Source organism: Schistocerca americana, chromosome 5, assembly GCF_021461395.2.
Source record: "Schistocerca americana isolate TAMUIC-IGC-003095 chromosome 5, iqSchAmer2.1, whole genome shotgun sequence".
NCBI lineage: Eukaryota > Metazoa > Arthropoda > Insecta > Orthoptera > Acrididae > Schistocerca > Schistocerca americana.
Window position 1 is genome coordinate 529,596,497 of NC_060123.1, and position 12,588 is coordinate 529,609,084.

General features: G+C 39.1%; 1 protein-coding gene across 2 annotated transcripts in view; it reads left to right on the forward strand.

The window, feature by feature from the left end:
* The window catches only part of LOC124616061 (WD repeat-containing protein 89), a 263,783-nt gene that overhangs the window by 139,578 nt on the left and 111,617 nt on the right, over positions 1 to 12,588 (forward strand). For both annotated transcript variants that reach the window (XM_047144296.1, XM_047144295.1), the window contains exon 9: positions 9,782 to 10,047. In XM_047144296.1, coding sequence (XP_047000252.1) covers positions 9,782 to 9,877 — 96 coding nt within the window. In that variant the 3' untranslated portion in view covers positions 9,878 to 10,047. The remainder of the gene's footprint in view (positions 1 to 9,781; positions 10,048 to 12,588) is intronic.

A 12,588-nucleotide genomic window follows, 5' to 3' on the forward strand; every position in this document is an offset into this window, starting at 1 on the left:
TTTATGTTTGCTGGCAAATTATTGAAGATGAGTGTTCCTGAGTAGTGGACCCCATTTTGAACTAAAGTAAGTGCTTTTAAGTCCTTGTGCAGATCATTTTTGTTTCTGGTATTGTATGTATGAATTGAGCTGTTTGTTGGAAAAAGAGATATATACATGTAAAAGGAGGTTTTAATCAGGCAAGCTATTGGAGCCAGTGGCTTCTTCTTCAGGCAGAACAGTTGAAGTGGAAGGAAGAGGGGAGAAGGGAAAGGGCTGGAGAGGTCTAGGAAAAGGGGTAGATTTCAGAAAAGTCACCCACCACTGCAGATCAGGGGAGACGTACCGGACAGGATGAGAAGGAAAGACTACTTCTCATACTGTCTGGTACGTCTGCCCTGACCCACTGTTCAGGGCGACTTTAAAGAAATCTACCCCTTTTCCTATACCTCACCAGCTGTTTTCCTCACCCCTATTCCTTCCCCTTCAATGCTTCTGCCTGAAGAAGGAGACACTGGCTCCGAAAGATTGCCTAATTATAACATTCGTTCATGTGACTGTTCTGCCACTGCTTGTTGAGTAAATTACAACAGCTAGATTCACAGATTAAAAAATTCTGTTAACTTCTTATTGACAAGTAGCAGTGTTTGTTGTAATGCTAATGACAAACAGCAATGTGCTGTAAGGAGGTCACAGTATTTAGAGGTTCAATAACTATTATATATGAAAAACTTCATTGGAATCAAGTACATATTAAGCTGCTGATGGAAGATACACAAAAACTATTTAGATTAGCCAAGGAGGCAGCTGCTTTTTGTAACCTACTTGATTAAATTTAGTAAGAACAGAAAAAAATGTCATTATCAGTCCAAAAAGTCATTTATCTTTTTTATTGCATTTTATTCCACACCCGTAAAGGTTTAATCAGTTTAATAAGTCATGGCTGTAAAATACTAATGCGAATTCTTTACAGACAAATGGAAAAACTAGTAGAAGCCGACTTCGGGGAAGATCAGTTTGGATTCCGTAGAAATATCAGAACACGTGAGGCAATACTGACCCTACGACTTATCTTAGAAGCTAGATTAAGGAAAGGCAAACCTAAGTTTCTAGCATTTGTAGACTTAGAGAAAGCTTTTGACAATGTTGACTGGAATACTCTCTTTCAAATTCTGAAGGTGGCAGGGGTAAACTATAGGGAGCGCAAAGCTATTTACAATTTGTACAGAAACCAGATGGCAGTTATAAGAGTCGGCGGATATGAAAGGGAAGCGGTGGTTGGAAAGAGAGTGAGACAGGGTTTTAGCCTCTCCCCGATGTTATTCAATCTGTATATTGAGCAAGCAGTGAAGGAAACAAAAGAAAAATTCAGAGTAGGTATTAAAATCCATGGAGAAGAAATAAAAACTTTGAGGTTCGCCGATGACATTGTAATTCTGTCAGAGACAGGAAAGGACTTGGAAGAGCAGTTGAACGGAATGGATAGTGTCTTGAAAGGAGGATATAAGATGAACATCAACAAAAGCAAAACGAGGATAATGGAATGTAGTCGAATTAAGTCAGGTGATGCTGAGGGAATTAGATTAGGAAATGAGGCACTTTAAAGTAGTAAAGGAGTTTTGCTATTTGGGGAGCAAAGTAACTGATGATGGTCGAAGTAGAGAGGATATAAAATGTAGACTGGCAATGGCAAGGAAAGCATTTCTGAAGAAGAGAAATTTGTTAACATCAAGTATAGATTGAAGTGTCAGGAAGTCGTTTCTGAAAGTATTTGTATGGAGCGTGGTCATGTATGGAAGTGAAACATGGACGATAAATATTTTGGACAAGAAGAAAATAGAATCTTTCGAAATGTGGTGCTACAGAAGAATGCTGAAGATTAGATGGGTAGATCACATAACTAATGAGGAAGTGTTGAATAGGATTGGGGAGAAGAGAAGTTTGTGGCACAACTTAACTAGAAGAAGGGATTGGTTGGTAGGACATGTTCTGAGGCATCAAGGGATCACCAGTTTAGTATTGGAGGGCAGTGTGGAGGGTAAAAATCGTAGAGGGAGACCAAGAGACGAATACACTAAGCAGATTCAGAAGGATGTAGTTTGCTGTAGGTACTATGAGATGAAGAAGCTTGCACAGGATAGAGTAGCATGGAGAGCTGCATCAATCCAGTCTCAGGACTGAAGACCACAACAACAACAACAACAACAAAGGTTTCCCTTCTTGACAGTGTCTGTGGAGTACAATGAATGAAAGAATGAACATGTGCAATAGTTAAAACAATGGTACTGAACAAAATAAGATTTCATAACACACCCATTCCAGTGGTAAACAGTACCAGAAACTATGACAAGCTATGTGAAGTATTTAACATATGACATTACTTCCCAAAATAAATATAGCATTATGTGTTACAATTAATAATGATGATGATGATAATAATAATAGTAATAACAACAACAACAACAATAATAATAATAATAATAATCTCACAACAAGAAGCGATAGAGCAATTAGATGAAAAGAAGCAGAAATTACAAGCATTGGCCAAACGACTTAGAAGATACAAAAAAAGTGAAAATAGAAAGAAACAAAACCAAACATTCAACACAAACCAAAAGAAATTTTACCAGACAATAGATAACACACACATTAAAATAGACAAACATAACAGACATGGAACACTTCTGGAGCAACATATGGTCAAACCCGGTACAACATAACAGACATGCACGGTGGATACAAGCAGAAACAGACACATATAAGATGATACCATAAATGCCTGAAGTGATAATTTTGCAACATGAAGTTACCCGAGCAAATAATTCTATGCACAATTGGAAAGCCCCTGGAAAAGATAAAATAGCAAATTTCTGGCTAAAGAAGTTCACCTCAACGCATTCACATCTAACTAAATTATTTAGCATATAGATGCTGTGACTTACCAAACGAGAAAGCGCTGGTAGATAGACACAGTAAAAAACACACAACACACACACAAATTTCAAGCTTTCGCAACCCATGGTTGCTTCATCAGGAAAGAGGGAAGGAGAGGAAAAGACGAAAAGATGTGGGTTTTAAGGGAGAGGGTGAGGAGTCATTCCAATCCCGGGAGTGGAAAGACTTACCTTAGGGGGAAAAAGGGACAGGTATACACTCGCGCACACACACACATATCCATCCGCACATATACAAACACGAGCAGACATATGTAAAGGCAAAGAGTTTGGGCAGAGATGTCAGTCGAGGTGGAAGTACAGAGGCAAAGATGTTGTTGAGTGACAAGTGATGTACAAGGGGTGGCAACTTGAAATTAGTGGAGGTTGAGGCCTGGTGGGTAACGGGAAGAGAGGATACATTGAAGGGCAAGTTCCCATCTCCAGAGTTCTGATAGGTTGGTGTCAGTGGGAAGTATCCAGATAACCCGGATGGTGTAACACTGTGCCAAGATGTGCTGGCCGTGCACCAAGGCATATTTAGCCACAGGGTGATCCCCATTACCAACAAACACTGTCTGCCTGTGTCTGTTAATGCGAATGGACAGTTTGTTGCTGGTCATTCCCAAATAGAAGGCTTCACAGTGTAGGCAGGTCAGTTGGTAGAACACGTGGGTGCTTTCACACGTGGCTCTGCCTTTGATCGTGTACACCTTCTGGGTTACAGGACTGGAGTAGGTGGTGGTGGGAGGATGCATGGGACAGGTTTTACACTGGGGGCAGTTACAAGGGTAGGAGCCAGAGGGTAGGGAAGGTAGTTTGGGGATTTCATAGGGATGAACCAAGAAGTTATGAAGGGTAGGTGGACGGCTGAAAGACACTCTTGGTGGAGTGGGGAGGATTTCATGAAGGATGGATCTCATTTCAGGGCAGGATTTGAGGAAGTCGTATCCCTGCTGGAGAGCCACATTCAGAGTCTGATCCAGACCCGGAAAGTATCCTGTCACAAGTGGGGCACTTTTGCGGTTCTTCTGTGAGAGGTTCTGGGTTTGAGGGGATGAGCAAGTGGCTCTGGTTATTTGCTTCTGTACCAGGTCGGGAGGGTAGATGCGGGATTCGAAAGCTGTTTTCAGGTTGTTGGTGTAATGGTTCAGGGATTTAGGACTGGAGCAGATTCCTTTGCCACGAAGACCTAAGCTGTAGGGAAGGGACCGTTAGATATGGAATGGGTGGCAGCTGTCATAATGGAGGTACTGTTGCTTGTTGGTGGGTTTGATGTGGACAGATGTGTGAAGCTGGCCATTGGGCAGATGGAGGTCAACGTTGAGGAAAGTGGCATGGGATTTGGAGTAGGACCAGGATTAACTACTGAATTGGGGTGTTGTGGTCCAGATTGTGTTGACTAGAATTTTGAGGTTTTGGGGAGAGTGGAGCTGGAAGTGGGAGATTGAGTAGATGGGAGACATTGGGTCTGTGTGCAATGAGCAACAAACTGTCCATTCGCATTAACAGACACAGGCAGACAGTGTTTGTTGGTAATGAGGATCACCCTGTGGCTAAACATGCCTTGGTGCACGGCCAGCACATCTTGGCACATTGTTACACCATCCGGGTTATCTGGATACTTCCCACTGACACCAACCTATCAGAACTCTGGAGATGGGAACTTGCCCTTCAATATATCCTCTCTTCCCGTTACCCACCAGGCCTCAACCTCCGCTAATTTCAAGTTGCCGTCCCTCGTACATCACTTGTCACTCAACAACATCTTTGCCTCTGTACTTCCACCTTGACTGACATCTCTGTCCAAACTCTTTGCCTTTACATATGTCTGCCTGTGTTTGTATATGTGCGGATGGATGTGTGTGTGTGTGTGTGTGTGTGTGTGTGTGTGTGTGTGTGTGTGTGTGCGCGCGCGAGTGTATACCTGTCCCTTTGTCCCCCTAAGGTAAGTCTTTCCGCTCCCGGGATTAGAATAACTCCTTACCCTCTCCCTTAAAACCCACATCCTTTCGTCTTTCCCTCTCCTTCCCTCTTTCCTGATGAAGCAACCGTGGGTTGCGAAAGCTTGAAATTTGTGTGTATGTTGTGTGTTTTTTATTGTGTCTATCTACCAGCGCTTTCTCGTTTGGTAAGTCACAGCATCTTTGGTTTTTAATATATTTTTCCCATGGGGAATGTTTCTTTCTATTACATTCATAAAATTATTTAACAGTTACATTGCAGACCCATACACAGTCCCTGGTACACTTACACAAGGAATAACTTATCTGAAACCTAAAGATCAAGCAGACAGCAAACCCAGCAAAATATCGCCCCATAACATGCCTACCAATAATATACAAAATATTAAGTTCAGTCATTACACAGAAATTAATGACACATAAAACACAGAACAAAATTACGAATGAAGAAAAAAAAAGGCTGCTGCAAAGGAGCATGAAGATGTAAAGAGCAACTGATAATAGATGCAGAGGTGACATATCAAGCTAAAACCAAACAAAGGTTGCTACTCTACGCATACATTGATTACCAAAAAGCTTTTGATAGTGTACCCCACTCATGGTTACTACAAATATTGGAAATATACAAAGTAGATCATAAATTGATACAGTTCCTAAACATAGTAATGAAAAATTGGAAAACCACACTTAATATCCAAACAAATTTAAATAATATCATATCACAGCCAATACATATTAAGCATGGAATATACCAAGGAGACTCATTAAGTCCTTTCTGGTTCTGCCTTGCTCTGAACCCACTATCCAACGTGCTAAATAATACAAATTATGGATATAATATTACTGGAACATACCAACACAAAATCATACATTTGCTATACATGGATGATCTAAAACTACTGGCACCAACAAATCAGCAACTCAACCAATTACTAAAGATAACAGAAGTATTCAGCAATGATATAAATATGGCTTTGGGAACAGACAAATGTAAGAAAAAATAGCATAGTCAAGGGAAAACACACTAAACAAGAATATTACATATTGGATAACCACAGCGACTGCATAGAAGCAATGAAAAAAACAGATGCCTATAAATATCTAGGACACAGACAAAAAATAGGAATAGATAATACAAATATTAAAGAAGAACTAAAAGAAAAAATATAGACAAAGACTAACAAAAATACTGAAAACAGAATTGACAGCAAGAAACAAGACACAAGCTATAAATACTTATGCTATACCAATATTGACCTACTCATTTGGAGTAGTGAAATGGAGTAACACAGACGTAGAAGCACTCAATACACTAACACGATCACAATGCCACAAATATAGAATACATCACATACATTCAGCAACAGAAAGATTCACATTAAGCAGAAAGGAAGGAGGAAGGGGATTTATCAACATAAAAAACCTACATTATGGACAGGTAGACAATTTAAGAAAATTCTTTATAGAACGAGCAGAAACTAGCAAAATACACAAAGCGATCACTCATATAAATACATCGGCTACTCCATTGCAATTTCATGACCACTTCTACAATCCTTTAGCTCACATAACATCAACAGATATGAAGAAAGTAAATTGGAAAAAGAAAACACTACATGACAAGCACCCGTATCATCTAACACAGCCACACATCGATCAAGACGCATCCAACACATGGCTAAGAAAAGGCAATATATGCAGTGAGACGGAAGGATTCATGATTGCAATACAGGATCAAACAATAAACACCAGATATTACAGCAAGCATATTATTAAAGATCCCAATACCACAACAGATAAATGCAGACTTTGCAAACAACAAATAGAAACAGTAGATCACATCACAAGCGGATGTACAATACTAGCAAATACAGAATACACCAGAAGACATGACAATGTAGCAAAAATAATTCATCAACAACTTGCCATACAACATAAACTAATGCAACAACACGTTCCCACATACAAGTATGCACCACAAAATGTACTGGAGAATGATGAATACAAATTATACTGGAACAGAACCATTATAACAGATAAAACACCACCACATAACAAACCTGACATCATACTCACCAATAAAAAGAAGAAATTAATACAACTAATCAAAATATCCATACCCAATACAACAAATATACAGAAAATAGCAGGAGAAAAAATTGGAAAATACATCCAACTGGTTGAGGAAGTCAAGGACATGTGGCATTAGGATAAAGTTGACATTATACCAGTTACACTGTCAACTACTGGAGTCACACCACACAATATCCACCAGTACATCAATGCAATACAGCTACATCCAAACGTATATATACAACTACAGAAATCTGTAATTATTGATACATGTTCAATTACCCGAAAGTTCCTAAATGCAATGTAACGTATACCATACAGTTAAAAGGAAGTCACGCTTAATAAAGGTCCGCATCACTTTCCATTTTTAAACAGACATAAAGCCTGAGAAAGGAAAGAAATAATAATAATAATGATTAAGATGTCACATAGAGTGCAGAATGTATGTGTAAAATAAAGTAAATGAATTGTATTGTGTGAAAGCTCGAAATTTTCTCCAGCTATTATTATTATTATTATTAATAATAATTCTAGTACTAATGGTAGCATTCATCAACAAAGAGAAGTCCTCACATTTCTGTGTGGTTTAGTCCTTTTGCAGTTCATTCCAGTAGTACACTGCAAATTTTTAATCCTGAGGGAGTTACAATACTAAGAATTCATCTCATTTATAAAATTGTTTTGTCCATGCAGAGTATACACGATGTGAGAAACATACACAAATGTCAGAGGGCCCGTTACATATTATGTATTAATTTTCAGTCATTAGAGTATGAACAGTGTCACATCTAACAGAAGATTTATTAAATCAAACACTGGAAACTCCAGGTAGGAATATCTATAATGCAGGAAAATATAGATTGCTATTTACCATAAAGAAGACACATCAAGTTGCAGACAGACACGATTAAAAGACACTCACATATAGCTGTCGGCCACTGCCTTCGTCAGTAAACACACACACACACACACACACACACACACACACACAAGCCAGCAAGCACACCTCACTCACACACGGGCGCCGACTTCAGCGTCTCAGGCCAGAATCAAGATTTGTTACAGTATTCTAGTTATAGACTGTGACAGCTCTAAAGTTCTGAATCATTATGGACTTTAACAGCAGTTTTATATTTCAAAAGTGTTTTATAGACCATCCTGCTCTAACAGTTTCGGCTACAAGAGAAGCGGTGCAAAACTGGATTGCGAACTTCACACCTCTCTTACTACAGTTGACTTACTTGAAACATTTAGCTGATCCTCTTCTGTGGATACGCGGCTGCGTCGATTGCCACAACTTCTTCTCCGAAGAAATAATGCTGGTTAGAGAAACTAAAAAAGACACACTCTCTCTCTTGAAATAATTTGGTATTAACATAATACTTGGGTTCAGTTCTGGTATATTTTCATTTCCACAAGTTTCACATAAACATTCAAACTCTTACAAGTCAATTGCGTCATTAACCATTAGATTATATCAAATATAATCACAATTGCATGGTTTTAACAACCAAATAATTAATAGACGTCACATGCATCTTGCCTCATTCAGAGCTAAAACATGAAGTAAGTTAAAAGTCTATAGTCATAATCACTTTACTAACACATCAAAGAATACTACATAATTATTCCTGTGCTTTTCATCACGGCTTCTGTGATGTTGGTGGCAAACACTTGTCGGTGTCAGTGAACCGCCATGCTTACAGTCTTTTCATAACAAACTTCTGACCTGCACATAGAAAGGGGTGGTGCAGTAGATACGCTTCCCCTCGTCGACACTCATACTTAAAATATCGGGTGTTCGAGATGATGGAAGGCCGAGTGTCTCTAGAATTTACACTGAAATTCTTGAGGCACTACACTGCCTTCAATTAATGAAGATTTGAGAACCAAATGAACAGTTAACATTTACCAAAATTCTGTTATACCTGACACTAACCTAAATATATTGTTTGCTAGTATTCAGTTGTAAGTTTCTGTCCTGTACTGGCCCTAGTTTGTCTGTATTGACATTGTATATAGAGTGGCTTTCCTGATAAATGCTTATGAAGGCCTGTTTTCATGACACATTTACTCTCATTTATACAGTTAAAGGAAAGTCATCTGAAAGTCAATGAATCTTACAACTTATCCATGTTTGTCAATTGTCTGCTGCCTTATAAGAAGACTTTCATTGTGTTTTCTTTCTTCCCGGGCTGTTATATTAAAAAAAAAAAAAAAAAAAAAATTCTTTTCTGTATATATGATTTGGTGTATCTCATATACTTATTGTTCAATGAACACTGAATGCTGTGCAAACTTTAAAATTTTGTCGGTAGTAACACATCAGAGCATTAAATACAACTTGATTACCAAACTTTCGGGCAGATTAAAACCGTGTGCCACAGTGAGACTCAAACTTGCGTGTGAAAGGCAAAGGTCCTAAGTTCGAGTCTGGGTCTGCACACTGTTTTAATCTACAACGAAGTTTCAGATCAGCACACACTCCACTGCGGAGTGAAAATTTTATTCTGAAAGCTTATTACCTTTGAGATTTTGCTGTTGTCAAATGTGTGTGTGTGTGTGTGTGTGTGTGTGTGTGTGTGTGTGTAAGTATTTGTTATGTACTGCATGTGAGTGATGACCTGTCCAGTGCTCTGATTGTGATGACATTAACTTTTATGATGCATTTTATTCTCTTTCTTCTTTCTGTAGATCTGTACATTTAACAGTGCTGATTCTTGCCCACACTGACATTAAATCACTTTGATGATGGAATTTTTCATATGCAGAAGGGAGAACTTATTTGTGTTACATTCTTTCCACATTGAAACTATAGCTGTTTTGTTGCAGGATGACACTGTTGACAACACATATTTGATCAACTCACACAACCAAGAAGATGGTGGTCTCTTAATAATTGCAGGATACTCTTCACTAAAAAGGTAGGATCTATAATGATGCTTTGATAAATAACTTATTCCCATTACAATAAGGAGATTCATGAATGGTACAGTATGTAAAAATAATATATATGTTGACAACACATATTTGATCAACTCACACAACCAAGAAGATGGTGGTCTCTTAATAATTGCAGGATACTCTTCACTAAAAAGGTAGGATCTATAATGATGCTTTGATAAATAACTTATTCCCATTACAATAAGGAGATTCATGAATGGTACAGTATGTAAAAATAAAGGAAAATCAACCACTCACCCGTAGTGGACTGATGTGTGGCTCACAGACACACGTAACAGAATAGAATACTAAATAATTTTCCAACTGGCAAAAAGTACACACATTGACACACGCGCGCGCGCGCGCACACACACACACACACACACACACACACACACACACACACACACACACACACTACCACAGCCATTGAGCAGTCTCCTGGGCTTATGGATGTAGCAAGAAGATAGGGGAGAACACACAAGACAAGTAAGGTTAGTGGTATTCAATGAGGCAGGAGTGAAGAAGACATATGTCTCAGCAGCTGCACAAAAAGATGAAATGTGTTCTGAAAGGATAGAGCCTATAAAATATGTGGAGAGAAGAGGGGGAAAGGAGGGTTGGAGTGAAGAGATGAAGATAGAGTGGAGAGTGGGGGACTGGAAGGGGGGAGAGAAGGATAGAGGGACTGAAGGAAAGAAGGAGGAAAGACAAAAAGAGAGAGAGAATTCCTGCATGGCGACAGGGGGTGGGGGGTGGGGGGGGGGGTGGGGGGGGGACAGTGCAATCTGGGTGGTGGATGAATGGTGTGGAAAATGACAGAGAAGAAAAGGGAAAAGGTAAGGTGAGGCAATGGGAAACAGGTTTGTGGAGGCTTGGGTCAGGGGTATTGTGAGAATGCAGGATATTCTGGAGAGATAATTCTCAACTGCTTTGCTCAGAGAAATTTATGCTGGAAGGGAGTATCCGAATGGCACACATAGTGAATCTGCTGTTACAAGTCATCCTTATGGTAGTGACACATATTGTGGGGGGGGGGGGGGGATAGTGTATCCATAGATTCATCACTTGAAGCTGGTTCTTGAAACTTTGCAAGTAGGCTTTCATGGTTTCGTTTGTGTCAGTTAAGTTTCATCAGCAGCTCCACAACCCTCTCCCATGGGCGAAACACACTAGTGACAATTCGTGCCTCTCTGTTTGGTACAGGGCCCACACACCTGAGCCATAGTCCAAGACGGGTCACATGAGTACTTTGTGAGCAATCTCCTGTGTAGATTGATGGCATTTGCCTAGTATTCTACATATGAATCAAAGTCTGGCACCTGGTTTACCTACAACTGAGTTTATGTGAGCTTTTAATTTCATATTCCTACAAATTGCTCCATCCACGTATTTGTGTGAATTCACCAATTCCAATTGTGAGTCATTGATACTGGAATCATAGGATACTAAACAATTTATCAATATTTTCATCTCTTTGACATCTTATGAGAATCTTATTTAATATTTGTGCAACTTTTCTTTCAGACAGTTCTTCATTATGGATAACATCATCTGCAAAAAGTTTCTGGTTACTTTTAGTATTGTCTGCAAGGTCATTAAAATACAATATTAACAGAAAGAGTCTCAACAACACTTGCCTGTGTTACTCTTGAATTTACTTCTACATCTGTCAATGACTCTCTGTCCAAAATAACATGCTGCATCATTACTACCAAAAATCCTCAAGTTAGCTGCAATTTTGCTTGCCCTAGATGATCTGACTTTTGATAATAAGTATGTGTGGTATTGAGTTTATTCCTTTTCGAGAGTCGGGAAATACTACTTTTACCTGGCTGTGTAGGTCTGTGACTTCCAGGATGTCACGTGAGAAAAGTGCAAGTTGGGTTTCACATGATCAGTCTTTCTAGAATCTGTGATGATTAGCATGGAGGAGGTCATTGTGTTCGAGTTACTGCATTAAATTTGAACTCAGAGTTATCTACTAAGGTTTTACAACAAGAGGGTGACAAGAATGTTGTGATTATTCTGTGGATCACTTCCACTATCCTTCTTGTAGACAGTTGTGACTTGTACTTTCTTCTGACCACAATACATGTTTCATTATTTCTGGGATCCTTGGTATATTATGTTTAAAAGAGGAGCTAACTCATATCCAGTTTGAGTCTAGGCCTGATAAGAATTCCTTCTGGCTCCAGAGCTTTTAAAGGTTCAGCTATTTCCCAATACCACTGCCACCTTTCAGGCTTCCTTTCTTTTTTTATTACTGGCTTACAGTACAAGCTATTATTATTCATACAGGTACTTCCCTTTTCTCCAAAATTCCCTTTAATTTTCCCTTTTCATAGTACTAGCTACTAAGCTCTTAATATTCATACAGGAAATATGAAAGTTCGAGTCAGGCTGGGAGACATACTCAGATACCCTAGTGGTTAAGACAACTGCTTGTTATAAACAGAAATTGTGTTCTGTAGTCTATTCAGAATCATTTTAAGATTGACAGTTTAGGAGGAACATGTGGAGGTGCAGAACAGAGTTGCTACGTCCTGCACAGAATGCACGCGTAATCTTACTTTTCATTCAAGTCATTCAGAGTTGGAAACTATCCACTTTACAAATATGGAACTTGCATCAATGTGTTCTGGAGGAGCTGCACTATGCTCTCATTTTAGTTTCATTGGTGGCAACAAATTATT